At 38.3% G+C, this 16593-nt stretch overlaps 1 protein-coding gene across 2 annotated transcripts; it reads left to right on the forward strand.

Moving 5' to 3' along the window:
* Positions 1-275: 275 nt before the first annotated feature.
* COQ10B (coenzyme Q10B) lies at positions 276-16593 on the forward strand. 2 transcript variants are annotated; one of them, XM_036858578.1, is made up of 5 exons: positions 279-418; positions 5191-5340; positions 9606-9798; positions 13946-14047; positions 15490-16593. In XM_036858578.1, the coding sequence occupies exons 1-5, from the start codon at positions 297-299 to the stop codon at positions 15655-15657; spliced, it is 735 nt and encodes a 244-aa protein (XP_036714473.1). In that variant the 5' UTR covers positions 279-296; the 3' UTR covers positions 15658-16593. The 2 variants fall into 2 exon arrangements, with proteins under 2 accessions (XP_036714474.1, XP_036714473.1); XM_036858579.1 differs by lacking the exon at positions 5191-5340 and having other exon boundaries at positions 276-418.

Below are 16593 nucleotides of genomic sequence, written 5' to 3' on the forward strand. Positions count from 1 at the left end.
TAACGGGCCAGAGCGCGCGGCGGGAACTGGAGACCCGCCGGCGGAGAGGGGTGCGTCTAGGCGGCCCTGCGCTCCCTTTGATTGGCCGGCAGGATGACGAACGCATTTACAGTCGGGCCTGCGGCAGTGGGAGCGTGCGTCAGCTTTGCGTAATCGGGGAAGGAGAAGGGGCGCGTCTGACCGCTCAGGGGGCCCGCCGATTGGCTGGATGGCGGCGGCGCCGGGTGGCCCGGGCCGCCGGAGGAGGGCGGTGCCGTGGGCCGGGTCCCAGCTTACTGGCGACCGGTTTTAGTCAGATGATAATGGCAGCTCGGACCGGTCAGAGGGCCCTGAAAAAGGTGGTCTCGCGATGCCGTCCGAAGTCGGCGGCAGCGGCCGGAGCCCCAGCTCCAGCGCAGGGGCCTGCGCGGAACGTCAGGTAATGAACAACGGGGGCGCAGCGGCCAGGGTAGTTTTCAGCCCAGGCCTGCTGAGCAAGGGGACTGGGGGCATTTGGGGTGGGGCAGGCGGACCGAATGCGTTTCCGCGTCTCTGGAGAGAAAGGGTCTCCTGCCTTCTCAGGGCCGCGCGTTTTCCCTCACCCCCTTGGCCGGAGGCTCGCTGGCCTGTCCCGGGCTCCCCGTCTTGTGTTTGTGATTCGCTGCCCTCGCGAGAGGCGGTGAATCATCCGCTAAGCGACTTTGAAGCAGCTGATAAAGCAACTCGGCGGGGCTGCTTTTGGGCTCTTCCGGCCTCCTCCGCATGGGCTACTGCTGCTGCTCTCGGAAAGTTATAACTTTGCGGCGCAGGAGTTGCGGGTTGATGGGCGTGTGGGAGTTTGTGGCCTGGCAGAAAGGCCCCCTTTGTTCCCCCAGCGTATCCGATGGCCAGACGTGCTTTCCCGGTTTCTGGTAGCGGTCTTTGCCCCCGCCCTTTGGTGCTTGCTAAACTAAGCCGAAGCCGGGGACTTGGATTTTTTTCCATGCCATTGTAACTTAGAAGTCCTGTAACCTTGAACCAGAGTCTGCCTTCGATTTTCCTGGTTGGTTCTTTTTCGGTAGGTGATGGAGGTGGAGACACGAAAGATTCCCTACTTCTACCACTTAGTTTCCTTTTATTAATGCCATTTTAATAAATTATGCTCGACAATTAAAGTTAACGTTTAAAATTAATTCAGTTGTAAACTACGGGATGGAGGAAGAAAGGACAAATCTGGTTGAGCTCCAGGACATCTAGATTCAATGAAGAATTTTTTTAAATACCAGCAACCCAACCAACTCCAAATCCTTTTAGACATTTATTGGTTGAAAAAGTTTCAAGCAGAACATACTGTATCATGCTTTAGATCTGCTTGTATTATTCTTATAAAATGCTGGCTTGCAAATAAAACTAAAAATTGCTTTAGTGATCAAATTAAGGCTTAAATTCCAGGATAAAATATTTACTGTTTATGATAATGAAGAGGGAGAGAGTTTACGAGTTCATTGCAAGGCTGAAGCATTAACATAGATTCTGGCCTTTATTGTAATAGAGTATTTGGGATGTAGTATTGGAAGATTAGTGACCAAAAAACTGTCCTTCATCTGGTCCAGTTTTCATTTCATGGTTTAACCATATATACGATTGTATGGTTCTCGTATTGCAGTTGAAGACATATTGTTCTTGATAATATGTGAAAATAGATGGGCAGTCCAGGGCATTGTAACCATAGTATGCAGACCGATCAGAAAACACCTGTTAACTTGCTTTAAACACAGGCATTTCCCTTATGATTGTAATCAGATTGTGTAAGTGTTTCTTTTTCGGGGGATAGGAGGACCGTATTACATGAACTTGGTACAAAATTCAAAACCATATACAATGAAAAGTAAGTTTCCAAAACACCCAGTTCACCTCTTCAGAAGCAAGGGTCTTATTATTTTTTTTTTAGTAAAGGTTTATCTCAGATGCTGCTTTTTCTGGTCTGATTTATCAGAAAATTGTTAATAATTGTGCATAGTATCTGCCACATAATTGGCTTCCAATAATAGATAAGAAGGTATCTATACGAAAAGTGAGCAAAATAGATGAAACTATTAAAACAGTTAAAGACATCTAAAGAATGTCTTAGAAGGGAAATGGGTGATTAGGCATTTTGAACACCAAGCTTGGTTTTTATAATCTGTGTGGCTACCAGAGATTCTAAATTATATTTTGTGGCTTTTTAAGGGGGAAGCTAAATTAACTGCCTAATTATTATTATTATTTTTTTAAAATTTATTTATTTTTGGCTGTGTTGGGTCTTCATGGCTGCGTGCGGGCTTTCTCTACTTGCGGCGAGCGGGGGCTACTCTTTGTTGTGGTGTGTGGGCGTCTCCTTGTGGTGGCTTCTCTTGTTGTGGAGCACGGGCTCTAGGTGCGCGGACTTCAGTAGTTGTGGCACGTGGGCTCAGTAGTTGTGGCAGTCAGGCTCTAGAGCGCAGGCTCAGTAGTTGTGGCGCACAGGCTTAGTTGCTCCACGGCACGTGGGATCTTCCCGGACCAGGGCTCGAGCCCGTGTCCCCTGCATTAGCAGGCAGATTCTTAACCGCTGTGCCACCAGGGAAATCCCTGCCTAATTATTTTATTTCCACTGTTCTGCTTCATTCAGCAGAATAACTGTCAGTCACTTTCATTGGCATAATTCCACTTTAAAGCAAACTCTATAGCTCTACTCAAAAAAATTACAGTAGGCTTTTAAAAATATTATCACTGCCTTTAAAATTCACATAACATCATATTTTTAAAGATTTTTAGGAACACATGACACCCTTATTCTCTCTAGGAGATGAATCTATCTTAAAAGAGACTTAAGTTCATTCATACAGTTCATATGCTTGATTCTTTTCCATAGTCATGAAGCATTTAGCTTAACTATTTTCATTGACCTTTCTTTCATTACCTTTGGAATAAGTCTACCCAATTTTTATAAACAGCTTTAATTGTTCAAAAGTTTTTTCTTGTATTTTTGGAGCCATAGTCTCAAGTATCACCCCTTATCTTCTGGCTGAATATCGTCAATTTCTTCAGTCATTCTTTAACTTGATTTTCTCTTCCGGCCAAACTGTAGGGTCTCAGTGTCCTTGAAGAAATTTTATTTATATGTAAATCATATCTTATATAAATCAAATTTCATATATGATAACATGAGATTTCACCAGGCCACTCCATTACACTTTTAAAAATTAACTTGAAGACTCAATTTAATGAAATATTGCTCTCTTACTTGGAACACTTCAAGAACATCTCATTGAGAATAAATTCCAAATTGCTTTATCCTCACCAATAATCCCCAGCATGATCGAGCTCCAGCCTCTCCCTCTAACATTATTTCATGGTGCTCTCCCCCTGGCTTGCTATACTGCTGTTACACTGTTTGTCTTTTTTAGTGTCTGGATGCTGCCAAGCTCTTTCGCTAGTACCTGAAATGCTCTGTATCTACCTCTCCTTCTCCCACGTACATACACACACGTATGTGTGAGAGAGATTTTATATATATGTGCACATGCATTTATTATGTACATACATATCTATTTCTCTCTTAGCATGGCTAATGCCTCCTTATCCATTATGTCTCAGCTGAAATACAACCTCAGAGGACTTCCTGGACCACTCTGTCTAAAGGAGGTCCTAATTACATGTCCCCACACCCATTTCTATTTTAGTGATTTTTTTTTTGACTCCTCAACTACAATGTAATCTTCATGTTTGTTTTATTCACCATACTATCCCTAGTGCCTAGCTCAGAATAGGCGCTCAATCAGTATGTGAACTAATAATGCACGAATAGTAGTGTAAAACAGTTATGCAATAATCTTATTAGAATAAAGGCTGAAAACATTTAGGTGAACAAGAGCATATCAGGCATCTGTATTACGAAGCACCCAAACAGTTAACATTCTAATTACCTTGACATATGTTTTTACATACACACATGGAAATGGAGATTGGAAGGTAAAAGATAACTGAACAGCAGGTCTGACAGGGCCACCGGATAGCCAATGGGAGAGCAAGACCTAATTTCAAATCTCACAGAGTAGATCAAGAATTAAGGAAACTCCTGTGGATCCAGCTGGGAAAACAAGCTGAGTAGATGAGTTGAAAATTGGATGATGAATATCCTAGCAAGCCTAGGGTAAGAATATGTTGTAAAACATGACTGCAGACTAAAAGCCAACTTCTGGGAGAGATACCTTTTCTGTTAGAAGCTTCTAACCGTAACTGTAAGCTGGTATTTTTAGTTTCTTTTTTTTTAATAAAATTTATTTGTTTTATTTTATTCATTTTTGGCTGCATTGGGTCTTAGTTGCAGCGCGTGGGCTTTCTCTAGTTGCAGCGAGAGGGGGCTACTCTTCGTTGAGGTGTGCGGACTTCTCATTGCGGTGGCTTCTCTTGTTGCGGAGCACAGGCTCTAGGCGCGTGGGCTTCAGTAGTTGTGGCGTGTGGGCTCAGTAGTTGTGGCTCGCGGGCTCTAGAGCGCAAGCTCTGTAGTTGTGGCGCATGGGCTAAGTTGCTCCATGGCATGCAGGATCTTCCCGGACCAGGGCTTAAACCCATGTCCCCTGCATTGGCAGGCAGATTCTTTTTTTTTAACATCTTTATTGGAGTATAATTGCTTTACAATGGTGTGTTAGTTTCTGCTTTATAACAAAGTGAATCAGCTATACGTATACATATGTCCCCATATCCCCTCCCTCTTGCGTCTCCCTCCCACCTTCCCTATCCCACCCATCTAGGTGGTCACAAAGCACAGAGCTGATCTCCCTGTGCTATGCGGCTGCTTCCCACCAGCTATCTATTTGACATTTGGTAAGTGTGTATGTCCATGCCACTCTCCGACTTCGTCCCAGCTTACCCTTCCCCCTCCCTGTGTCCTCAAGTCCATTCTCTACTGCGTCTTTATTCCTGTCCTGCTCCTAGGTTCTTCAGAACCTTTTTTTTTTTTTTTTAGATTCCATATATATAGCAGGCAGATTCTTAACCACTGCGCCACCAGGGAAGTCCCTTTTTAGTTTCTTTATGGTGCTTTAGAAGCTTATTTGTGTGTGTGTGTGTGTGTGTGTGTGTATTTTTTCAGGAATATTCTAAGGTTGCACAGCCTTCTAAAGTATGATTGTTATTTTACAATCTCTATAGTTTGTGTTTCCTCTTAATTGTCAGTGTTACTCAATCGGGTAATTTTTGTCTTTTTAGATATTTAGCTTCCTGTGGTATACTGATGAGCAGAACTCTTCCACTGCATACCTCAGTTTTGCCGAAGGAGATACATGCAAGAACTTTCTTCAGAATTGCTGCCCCATTAATAAACAAAAGAAAAGAATATTCAGAGAGAAGAATTATAGGGTTTGTATAAAATAGTAGTTGTACTAAAAGAGCGTGTTCACAATTTTCTATAGAACATCATGCCTCTTTTTTTCTGGATTCTCTTCTTACAGACTAAGCTCTAATTTTCTAGCCCTTGCCGTTTTATAAATATCTGTTGAATGTAGTCATGTGGTAACTTTATAGGATAGATTTAAATCTTGACATTTAAAGGAAATAATTAAACTGTTTATGACCTGCATTTTTTGTACACTGTTCTTTTTCATAGTGGCAACATTACTGATACGTTGAGCCAAATATGTCTGTATAGCTCCCTCGCATACACACATACCTAGGTAAGTACATATAAACATGCTAAGAGGCCCCTACCATCTAGAGCAGAGGTTGGCAAGCTTTTTCTGTAAAGGGCCAGTTAGTAAGTAGGTTTGTAGACCATACTGTCTCTGTTGCAACTACTCAACTCTGTCACTGTAGCCCAAAAGTAGCCATAGACAATATGTAATAAATGGGCGTGGCTGTGTTCTTAACAAAATTTTATTTACAGAGCCACGCAGCAGGCCAGGTTTGGCCCCTCACCTAGGGGTATATACAGCAGAGTATAGAGCGTCTGCAGATCTGCTAAACCAGAAATCAAGCAGTCCTTCATATGGGAATTTCTACAAGGGGGTCTTAATTCCCAACAGGCCATTAAATATTACATGAATTCTTCTAAAAGTACTTTTCATTCACTTTATTTAGTTGCTTTTTCCCTTCTAATTTTTATGTAGTAAAGAACTTTGGGCATACTCATAACTTTTGTCACATAATTTACCGCTATTACTGGATAGTCACTGTATTAGTTAAGGTAATGCTAGCAACCATACAGGTAAAACCCAAAAGTTTATTTCTTTCTCATGTAAAGTTGAAGTGGGTATGCCCAATCCATGGGCAGCAATCCTCGAGTAGTGATTCAGGAACCCAGGCTCCATCCGATTTGTGACTTTTGTAATTCCTTAGTCTTCAGAGTCTCTTAAAAAGATACACCTGGTTCTTAATCATATTGGTCTGGGAGTGACACCCAGTGCTTACTCTCAGATATTACTGGCAAGAACTAGTCATGTTACCGCTATGTAATTGTAGCCTCCAGGTGGCCAGCAATAATGCCACATAAAGCAAGTGTAAACACTTGGATAGGAAGACATCTTTGCCTCAGCTGGTATCTGTTGAAAAGAGACATGGCGACAAAAGGATGAGAAATCAAATAGTGAATTGGTCTGCTTTCCTTTTGAATCAGAAATATAACATCTTCCTTTTACTGTGTACTTGCCATTTGACAGGCACTGCTGGGGGCTCTATATTTATTGTTTCATTTAATTCTCACAATAGCCATGTGAACTAGGTATTATTCCCATTTTAGAGATGAGGAAACTGAAGCTCAGAGAGATTATGTTGTGTCATATGACTCCTAAGCTTATTTTTCCCACCATATTTACTTATTCTTACTTGCTTCCTTATTCATTCTCATGTTAAAATTCTTTTTATTACAAATTGGTCTTATCTAATGATATTCGTCTTCCCCCATATTTGACATAAACACATAATAGCTACCATTTATTAAGTGCCTAGTAAGCATTGTGCATTATGCTAAAACTATTTCACTTAACCCTTAAAAGAACCCTGTAGGGACTTCCCTGGTGGTCCAGTGGTAAATAATCCACCTTCCAATGTTGGGGACGCAGGTTCGATCCCTGGTCAGGGAACTAAGATCCCACATGTGGCGGGGCAACTAAGCCCGCCACCACAACTACTGAGCTCGCGCACCTCAACTAGAGAGCCCGCATGCCACAAACTACAGAGCCCACACGCTCTGGAGCCCGCGCCACAACTAGAGAAGAGAAAACCCATATGCCACAAGTAGAGAGAAGCCCACACGCCACAAGGGAGCACCGCAGTGAAAGATCCTGCATGCCACAATGAAGATTGGACAGTGAAATAAATAAATATTAAAAAAAAAAAAAAAGAACCTGTAGAGGTATTTTTCAATTATGGATGAAGAAAATGAAGTTGAGAGGTTAAGCAACGTAGCCAGGGTCACATGACTTACTATGTTTTAGAGTTGATATTTGAACACAGTACTTTCTGACTACAAAGTCCATCCCCTTGACTGCTATGCTATACTGCTTTCTTAGTCAGTGCAGACTACTGTATGACAATTAGCTTCCAGGCTACCAGGTTTCATACTTCTTCATGGGACTTATTTTGGCATTTATTTCCAAGTGTCTGAGAACATGGGGAGGGTAGGTTTATTTTCCCCCCTCTGCTGTGGGCCTCATTTCATGATCATAAAAATTAAATACATATAAACACTCATTCTGTCATATTCCAAAAATGCCCTTTTAAACTTTAGAATGTAGTTGTTTACTGTATCATTTTGAGGTGAATTATGTTTTAACAGTGTGAGTCTTTATAACCAAGAATTATATGTGTCTGGTTCTCATTCAGGTGTCTTTTACTTGTATGCACAATGTTTTTGTTGTTTGGTTTTTCATTTAAACCCTGATGGTTTTTTGTCGTATTTATTTCTATGTATTTTGCATTTCTATGCTACTGTTTTCTACTTGTTAGTATAGGAATGATATTAATTTTTATATATTTCTCAACAGGCTACATAACTGAATTCTGAATTGATTAGCTTCTGATTTGATAGTCATATCACCTGCCAATTTATCATTTTGCCTAATTCTTTTCCACACATGTGCCTCATATTTCATGCTTTGATTTAATTATTTTGACATACTTTCAGAAAAATGTCAAATAACAGTGATGATAGCACCTTTGACTTATTTCTAACTCTAATAGGAATGCTTCTGGTATTTTACTATCTATGGAGGGAATCATATAATGTTTTTGTTTTGACTAATTAATATGGTTATAATAATGTAATTCTTAGTATTAAACCATCCAAACATCCTTAAATGAGTTGGATTTGATTGTTGTATTTTTTAGAAAATATATTGCTCTATTATATTTGCTGATATTTAGAAGTTTTGCCTCAGTACTCACAGGTGATGTGGGTTTATAGATTTTGTTTTTTATGTTCTTTGTGAGGCTTGGGTTCACAGTATGTTATGCTGGCTCATAAAAAGAATGAGAGGTTTCCTTTTTTTGTGTTATAGAATAGATTTTTTTCGTTTCTTAATTACGAAATCATCACATACTTGTATAAAAACTTAACAATTTAGAAATATGTATACTAAAAGACTTAGTCTATTTTTACTCCTACTTCTTTTTCCTGAATTAACAACTGGTAATTGTTTAATCTGTATCCTTCTAGGACTTTTTAAATGTATTTTCATTACAGACAGTCTATTAACATAATAATTATTTTCAGGAAAAAAATCCCGAATGTTTAAACTTGAGGAAATATAGTATACACTTATGATATTTCTCAAATAGATAATAGAATCGAATATATCCCGTCTGCTTTAGTGTGCCTTTTTTCATGTAGCAACATCTTGTAAACCTGTTTGCTCTAAAGTATGCGGTTGACCCTTGAAAAGTGGGGTGTTTAGGGGGTGCAGACCCCCACAGAGTAAAAAAAATCTGCATACTGCTATTTCTGTCTCCAAACGAGGAATTGTTAAATGACTCACCCAAAGGCAGGAAGCTGATGAAACAGTTTGGATAAAATCAAGACTCAAACCCTAGTTGTTTTGATTCCACATATTGTGATCTCTAATTGAACACCAACTTTCCCTCACATTTAATTTAAAGATCTGTAAAATGAAAATACAGGTACTAAATTTACTGAAAAAACTTCGTGTGTAAGTGGACCCACACAGTTCAAACCTGTGTTGTTCAAGGGTCAACTGTACATCTGATCTTAATCCCTTTAAATAACTGATAGAGTTCCACAGTGTGAGTGTACCATAATTCATCAACCATTTATTATTAAGCAATTATTAATGTTTATCAACCGAATAAACATTTAGGTTGCTTCTAGTCTTTTTCTCTCGAAGTCTCAGTTTTTAAATGCTGGTCACTAATTAAAATTTTAAAAACCATATCTGCAAGCTAGATTCAACCTGTGGTCTGCCACATTGTAAGCTCTGCTACAGACATATGTTTAGTTCCCTTTTATCCTTTTATTTTCTGTGTTTTGAAGACATTCATCCCAGAGTGTGGTTCTGTATGTGTGCCAAATGATTTATTGCCTCATACATAGTAAACTTTATTCATATTCAATTTAAAGTGTACATATACCATATAAATAGATGCAGTTAACACCTCTCCTTTTTTTTTTTAAGATATTCTATGCAGGAAATGTATGATGTAGTATCAGGAATGGAGGATTACAAGCATTTTGTTCCTTGGTGCAAAAAATCAGATGTAATATCAAGGAGATCTGGATACTGCAAAACACGATTAGAAATTGGGTTTCCACCTGTATTGGAGCGCTATACATCAGTGGTAACCTTGGTGAAACCACATTTGGTAAAGGTAATGGTTTTGTTTTTTGTTGTTTTTAAATATTCCTCAAATATTATGTTAAATGGGTTAAAGTATAATAGCATTAAGAAGACTTCTCTAAACTAATAGAAGGGAAAAAACAAACTATTTATTATATCTCTTAAATCGTGTTATTTTACACAATATTAGCATTATTCTTTCCAAATTGAAATTTAACTAGAACATGGAAATGAGAAGCTTTTTCTTTTGTCCTTCTGTTGAGGACTACTGACCCACAGGAAAGAGATGGCCGCACAAGTGAGAAATGTTTTAATACTTGCACTACTTTTTCTTAAGTTAAGGAAGGGAAAGTGGTGAGAGGATGCAGAAGGGTAGAAAAGATATAAATGTGGAGAACATAAACATTATTGAAGTCATCCTGCCATGTACCAGGTACTGAAATGCCAAGTGTTGTTGCATGCATATATTAATCATCTTACTCTTCTCAGAGGAGGGTGCACATTTAGAAAAGGTACCCAGACTTCATCACACAAAAAAGGCAGAATTCCACAGAGTAATGCCCATTTCTATTGAATTTCTAGAGTGTGATGACCAAAGACTTTCAAAGCTGAATTGTGTTCTGTGCTCACAGGATTTAGTGGTGGTATCATTTCTTGGTAATTGGCCAGAGCTAAATGCCTTCGTCACCTCTTTGTCAGGCATTGAGGAGGTGCAACTCTCATACCAGAAAGAGCATACTGTCCAGTGAAGCTGAGACCTTGGAGTCCACCCTAGTCGCACTCTCAAAACTTCAGCTCCACTTAAAAGACTGTGCCCCACTGTGGGACTCTGTCGTTATTATGACTGTTTTCACCTGTTTGCCCCATAGTTGTGGATTTTTCACCTCCTGTACTACACTTAAAATAGCTGACATACTGAGCTCTTTATAGTGCTTTACTTGAATTACTCTTCACAACAGCCCTTTGAGATGCAAATTTTATTCTCCATCTTATAGTTGAGTACACTAAGGCCTAGAAGAGTTAGATCACAGCCAAGACTCTAGTCTGTCTGACAGCAGCAAATATCTCTGTAATCTTAAAATTGAGTCCCCTGACCTCAGTCTCTTACCATTCAGACTCTCATAACTTAGATCTTAACATATCCTGCATCTAACTAAAAGAACTCTAAAAAAGTCTCATTTTCTCCTCCTGGCTTTCTTCCCTTCCCTGGCTTCCAGGAATGAACCATGTAGTGCTCATTACACAGCCCTGTGCCTTTGCATGTTGTTCCCTCTTTTACCTGTAATGAAAATTCCTTGCCTGTTAATCCTTCAAATTCCAACCTGCTTTCTCCCTTTCTTTTCATATAGATGACTAGTTCTACCTCGGTGATTCCTTTGGGCTTTGCACGTGCTTTATTTATTTCTCTTATCACTCTGTAGTATAATTTCTTTCTTCATTTGGATTTCTGCTTGAAAAAATCGAGCTACTTGAGGGAATGGGAGATCCTCTTTTTCGTCTCTGTATCCTCAGCACCAGTACTACAATGACAGGAGTCATGAGGCCTCTTTGTTTATGAAGTTCTCACTACTCTGTTCTGGGTTATTGTAGATCCACAGATGTTCATAATAATTTCAGTAACTTTTAACACTGCCAAGGAGGGAGGAAACTTTTTTTTTTTAATTATAGTAATATGTATTAGATAGTCATTGCTATCTCAATTTTATGAGGCTTAGGGAAATTAAGAGCCTTACACAAATTCATACTGTGTGTGTCTGATTCCAAAACTATTTTTCCATTAAAATAAGCTGTCTCACTTAGTGTGCTAGTTTATTGTTTAAAGACATATTTGAGAATAACACACAACTGTGTTCAGCTTTCAATTTTCCCTGGGTTCAGGTTCTGGATTTTAATACCTGATACACATATGTGACATATAATAAAAATTATTATAACTGAGGAAGCAGCAGAAGCCATGTGACATTTTCTGTGAATTGTTAGCTGCCCCAAATGTGCCTGTGACTTAACATGTCAGTGATTGTAGTCTACCTGAATCTGTAATGGCCAGAAACCTTCCTACTGTGTTCAGTATCTCTGTTAGGAATGAGATCTTTGGCAGTATTGTCCCTATCAAAACATACCAGTAAAAATCCGTGGATCCTTGAGCTGGGTTATTGATATGAGTATAGCACTGCCACATTTTGTGAAAAAGTGGTCAGAGGAAGGTGCCATATTATAGTGATTATTCCCAACAGCTGTTTCTCCTTCACTATTAAATTTCCTATAAGCTTCTTATGTGGTTGTAAAAGAAAGGTGGACTGCATTATCTTAAAGTTGGATAACTGAAAAAGTTTAAAAAAATTAAAAATAAAAGTAAATAAACAGGGACTTCCCTCGTGGTCCAGTGGTTAAGACTCCAGGCTTCCACCGCAGGGGGCATGGGTTTGATCCCTGGTTGGGGAACTAAGATCTCACAAGCTGTAAGGCATGGCCAAAAACAAAAAAAAGTAAATAAACGAAGTTGGATAACTGAAACAATAAGGTTTTATTATAGACTTTTGATAGTTTTAAAAATTGGATAGCCATTATTGAACTATATATAAAGCCAAACTCTGAAGAAAATTTTTACTTCTCCCCAGTGACTTAGCATAATGTGACTAAATTCAGTTATTAAAGTAGTTAGTATTTTAATGACTTATTTTATCGTGTCTAAATAAGTTTTAAAACATTCACTGGTTTCCATATTAAAAATTAAAATAATATGTTCTTTTTATAAATGTAAATAGAGCATATCTTTTTAAATGCTTTTTAGTATGGATGCAGTTTATAATGATTCTACCGTGTTACCATCTGATAATTAATTCAAAAGGGTTTAGATGAAGAGGAAGTGAGGAATAAACTGCAAATGGATTTTTAGCTCTTTAGCCCCCAGTTTGAACTATCTTTAGAGAGATCCAGATATAGTCAGAGAAATAATCCTATAGTCTGTGTTTAGGTAGGCTGTAGCTATGGGAGAAAAAAATGACTGTTTACTTGGGGGAAACAGAGTTTACCTATGCAGGTCCTTATTTTGCAATATATTTTGTAGTGTGTAGCCTCAGGAGAGGGACAGTCTAAATTCTTGAGGGGGATAACTTATCCAAAAGAAAGGGGGTAGAGGGGCTTGATCATTTATCGGCCCCACGATTTGCCAGAATTGCTGAAAACTTAAGGCTTAATTGAGGAGGGGAGTGTAGACTTTGAAACAAGAATTTAAAAAATAGGCTGCTTCTAAGGGAAGGTAAGGTGATAGATATTCTTGAGGTCAATTGTCTACTAGTATAATAAGGCCCAGATGGCCTCTTAGGATAGTAAATAAAGAAACTGAACTTCATTCAAGGTCATAACCTGTCCTAACAGTGGACTAGTAACTATGGTTCTGGCCACCATTTTTCACACTGCAGGAGGCAACTCTTCAATGGGTCTCAACCAACATTTTTTAATGATATAGAATGGGATATGTCAGGATGCACTGCACATAGTATTACTGTGTATTATGTTTCAGTGTGTACACACACATGTAAAATAAACATGAGCACAGAAGAGATGAGAGGTCAGAAAGCAGTGGGTCAGGGACAAGGGTCAGGGCCACACTTTCAGGAAAACTGGAACCATAGAGGCCTCTAGAAATAAAGAATAATGAGTTAGGGAAAGACTGAATGTGATTGATAAGAGAAAATCTTTGGGTTGGAAAGAATTATAGAATTGTTCTAGGGATCTGTGCCAAATACTTTACAAATATTAAATTTAGCCATCTCGTACTGATGGTATAAGACAGGCATTATACATATTTTATAGATTAAGGAAATACAGTACAGGGAATTAACTTGTTCAGGATCACTTATAAGTGGCAGAACTGGAAATAAACTTCCAGGTAGTCACTCCCTGTTTTGTTGTGGGAGGAGAACTCGAAGTAGCACAGTGGGTGACAGCAGCGGAAGAGAACAAGTGGCAATCTTGGGGATCCCAGGAGAAAGGAAAATGGCTTATATTGGCCAGAGATCACTTCCTAGTACCAAGCTATCAATGATATGTTTTTGTCACCTGTGATCTGACCTATAAAAATATTTACTTCTCAAAGAAGTCATCTTCAGTTGTAGATTCTGGACCCAATCCAAATGGTATTTAACTGTGGTTTTATTTTTTTCATTTTGTTTTAGGCATCCTGTACTGATGGGAAGCTCTTCAATCATTTGGAGACTGTATGGCGTTTTAGCCCAGGTCTTCCTGGCTACCCAAGAACTTGTACTTTGGATTTTTCAGTAAGTCTCTCATAAAGCCCTCTATTTGTTCCAAACATCAGGTGAAGTTGGTAAAGAAGGAGTAATCCATTTTTATTAGAACCCAGATGTCATAATTAATAACCTACATGCATAGCAATTACTGAAAGACATTTTTTTAAAAATCTCATATTTCTGGGTATTGAATACCTTTTTCTGCACTAATTTTTTTTTTTTTTTTTTGCACTAATTTTATAAGAAAAAATGCTAGGGGAATTCCCTAGCGGTCCAGTAGTTAGGACTCTGTGCTTCCACTGCAGGGAACACGGGTTCAATCCCTGGTTGGGGAACTGAGATCCTTCATGCTGTGTGACGCGGCCAAAAAAAAGAAAAGAATGCTAATGACCCTTTCTCTTTTTCTGTTTTATTTCTTGAAACCTTGAATAGTCATCCCTTCTCTATTTTCTAATTTTTACAAGTCCATAGATTGTAAGACACACGCAACTAAGGGTTCGCATGCCACAACTAATGAGCCTGTGAGCCGCAGCTAACACCCAGCGCAACCAACCAACCAAATAAATAAATAAATAAATATTATTAAAAAGAAGAAATGGTTATAATTTTGAGTAAATTACTGTATGCTATTCTCAGCTCTTAAGTTGCTTTCATTACAAAATTAGTGGGCATATATGGGACAGTTGGGGAAATTTGAATGAAACCTCTCTAGATTAGGTAATAGCATTATTATCTAGTAATACTAACTCCCTCTGTTAATTTCCTGGTTTTAATTGTACTGTGATTATATAAGACATTGAAATAGGGGTATCTGGGTGATGGGTGTATGAGAAATCTTAGTACTGTTTTTGCAACTTTTTTATAAATCAAATTATTTTAAAATAAAAAATTAAAACATTCAGAAGTTAATGGATATTTAAGGTCCTTAAGATATTATTTCTTAAACTGGGAATTCTGTCTTGAGGGGATATAAAGAAAGTTCTAAATCATTGTCTACTTAAAGATTGAACCACCTTCATCATCTATTTTGTGGGTTAATCTCATCTTTCTGCTACTACTTCTCATGGGAATACCATATCAGAAGGATCACTTCCCTTCCTTATTTCCTTTTGGGAGGTAAGGTAGCTCTAAAAGGGGCATATTAATAAGAAGCCAAAGTGATAAACATGGTATTTAGCAAAGCTTTTTTCCAGGTTTCTTTAACTTAATAAAAGCAGACTCTTTGCCCCAAAATGAGATTCATTGGCCTTGTTTACTTAAGCTTATTGTTTAGCCGTTGTTGTGCTTACTGCAGGAAACAAATCTCCCTCTTCTGAGGTATGTTAAAAATCTCATCTAGATAGACCCATAGAGCTCTGCCTTAGGTACTGGGCCAAGTAACCCATTTCACAGTGTGAACACCATTACCCTAAGTGGAGATTTAGTAAAAGAAAGATCTTTCTAAAATAATTATTAACATTTTTCTACAGATTTCTTTTGAATTTCGCTCACTTCTGCACTCTCAGCTTGCCACGTTGTTTTTCGATGAAGTTGTAAAGCAGATGGTAGCTGCCTTTGAAAGAAGAGCATGTAAGCTGTATGGTCCAGAAACAAATATACCTCGGGAATTAATGCTTCATGAAGTTCATCACACGTAAAGAGAAAAAGGAAATGGTCACCTACTTGTAACTAGTTTATTCACTTTTAGGAAGTACTTTTATCATTTGCTTTCAGAAGTCAGAAAGCATTTGTCAAACCCAGCTTTGATTATAAACCCGTACCATTGAATATTTGCACTTGGAATATGGAACCACGTGTACATAGAATTCAATCGAGTGTAATTCAGAGTAATATGTATATTAGCATATTTACAATAATGGGATGTCATCACTATTGCTAGAATACTGACATCACTCTTCTGAACAGAAATTGAAACTGTAAATTTAAACCTTTTAGTTATCACCTCACCTGAAAGAGGTTGGTTGAGATACTCATGCAGTGTGTATTATATTAACCATATCACTTTTAAGTTATTAAATTCAGACTATTTATAACTTATTGTCTTAGGGTCTGCCTCATGGCTTAGGATATTTGAGTAATCATCAGATGTTTAAAGTAAAAACTTTGACTTAAAAATAGTGTTAATGAAGGTTCCTTGGCACTTTTCTTATTTTTAAATTGTTCTTGTGGGTAGTAGTAGATAATTCGGTGTTATACTGAGGTTAGCTTCCAGATAAACAGTGATTTTTTTTTTTTTTTTGGTGAGTGGTCCAGAGTTTTAAGCTACTTTTCTCATAGTTTGCAGCCCTCTCCCCGGTACTTTGACTGCTCTTTCAAAAATGCTGTTTGCGTGTCAAATTTTGTCTACAGCAATGGGCAGTAGATGAAGATAATAAGTTGGTGTCAAATTTTGTCTACAACAGTGGGCAGTAGATGAAGATAAGTTGGTTGAGATGTCTCCAGCACCATGCATCCTTATTTTCTATTTATTGTGTGTACTCACTTTCAATAATGCATTTCAAACTGATATTTTTGTAAACAAATCAATGTAAGGACTGAAGTGGTAACTTAATAAAGTTAATTTGTTTATTTTT

Source organism: Balaenoptera musculus, chromosome 7, assembly GCF_009873245.2.
Source record: "Balaenoptera musculus isolate JJ_BM4_2016_0621 chromosome 7, mBalMus1.pri.v3, whole genome shotgun sequence".
Lineage (NCBI taxonomy): Eukaryota > Metazoa > Chordata > Mammalia > Artiodactyla > Balaenopteridae > Balaenoptera > Balaenoptera musculus.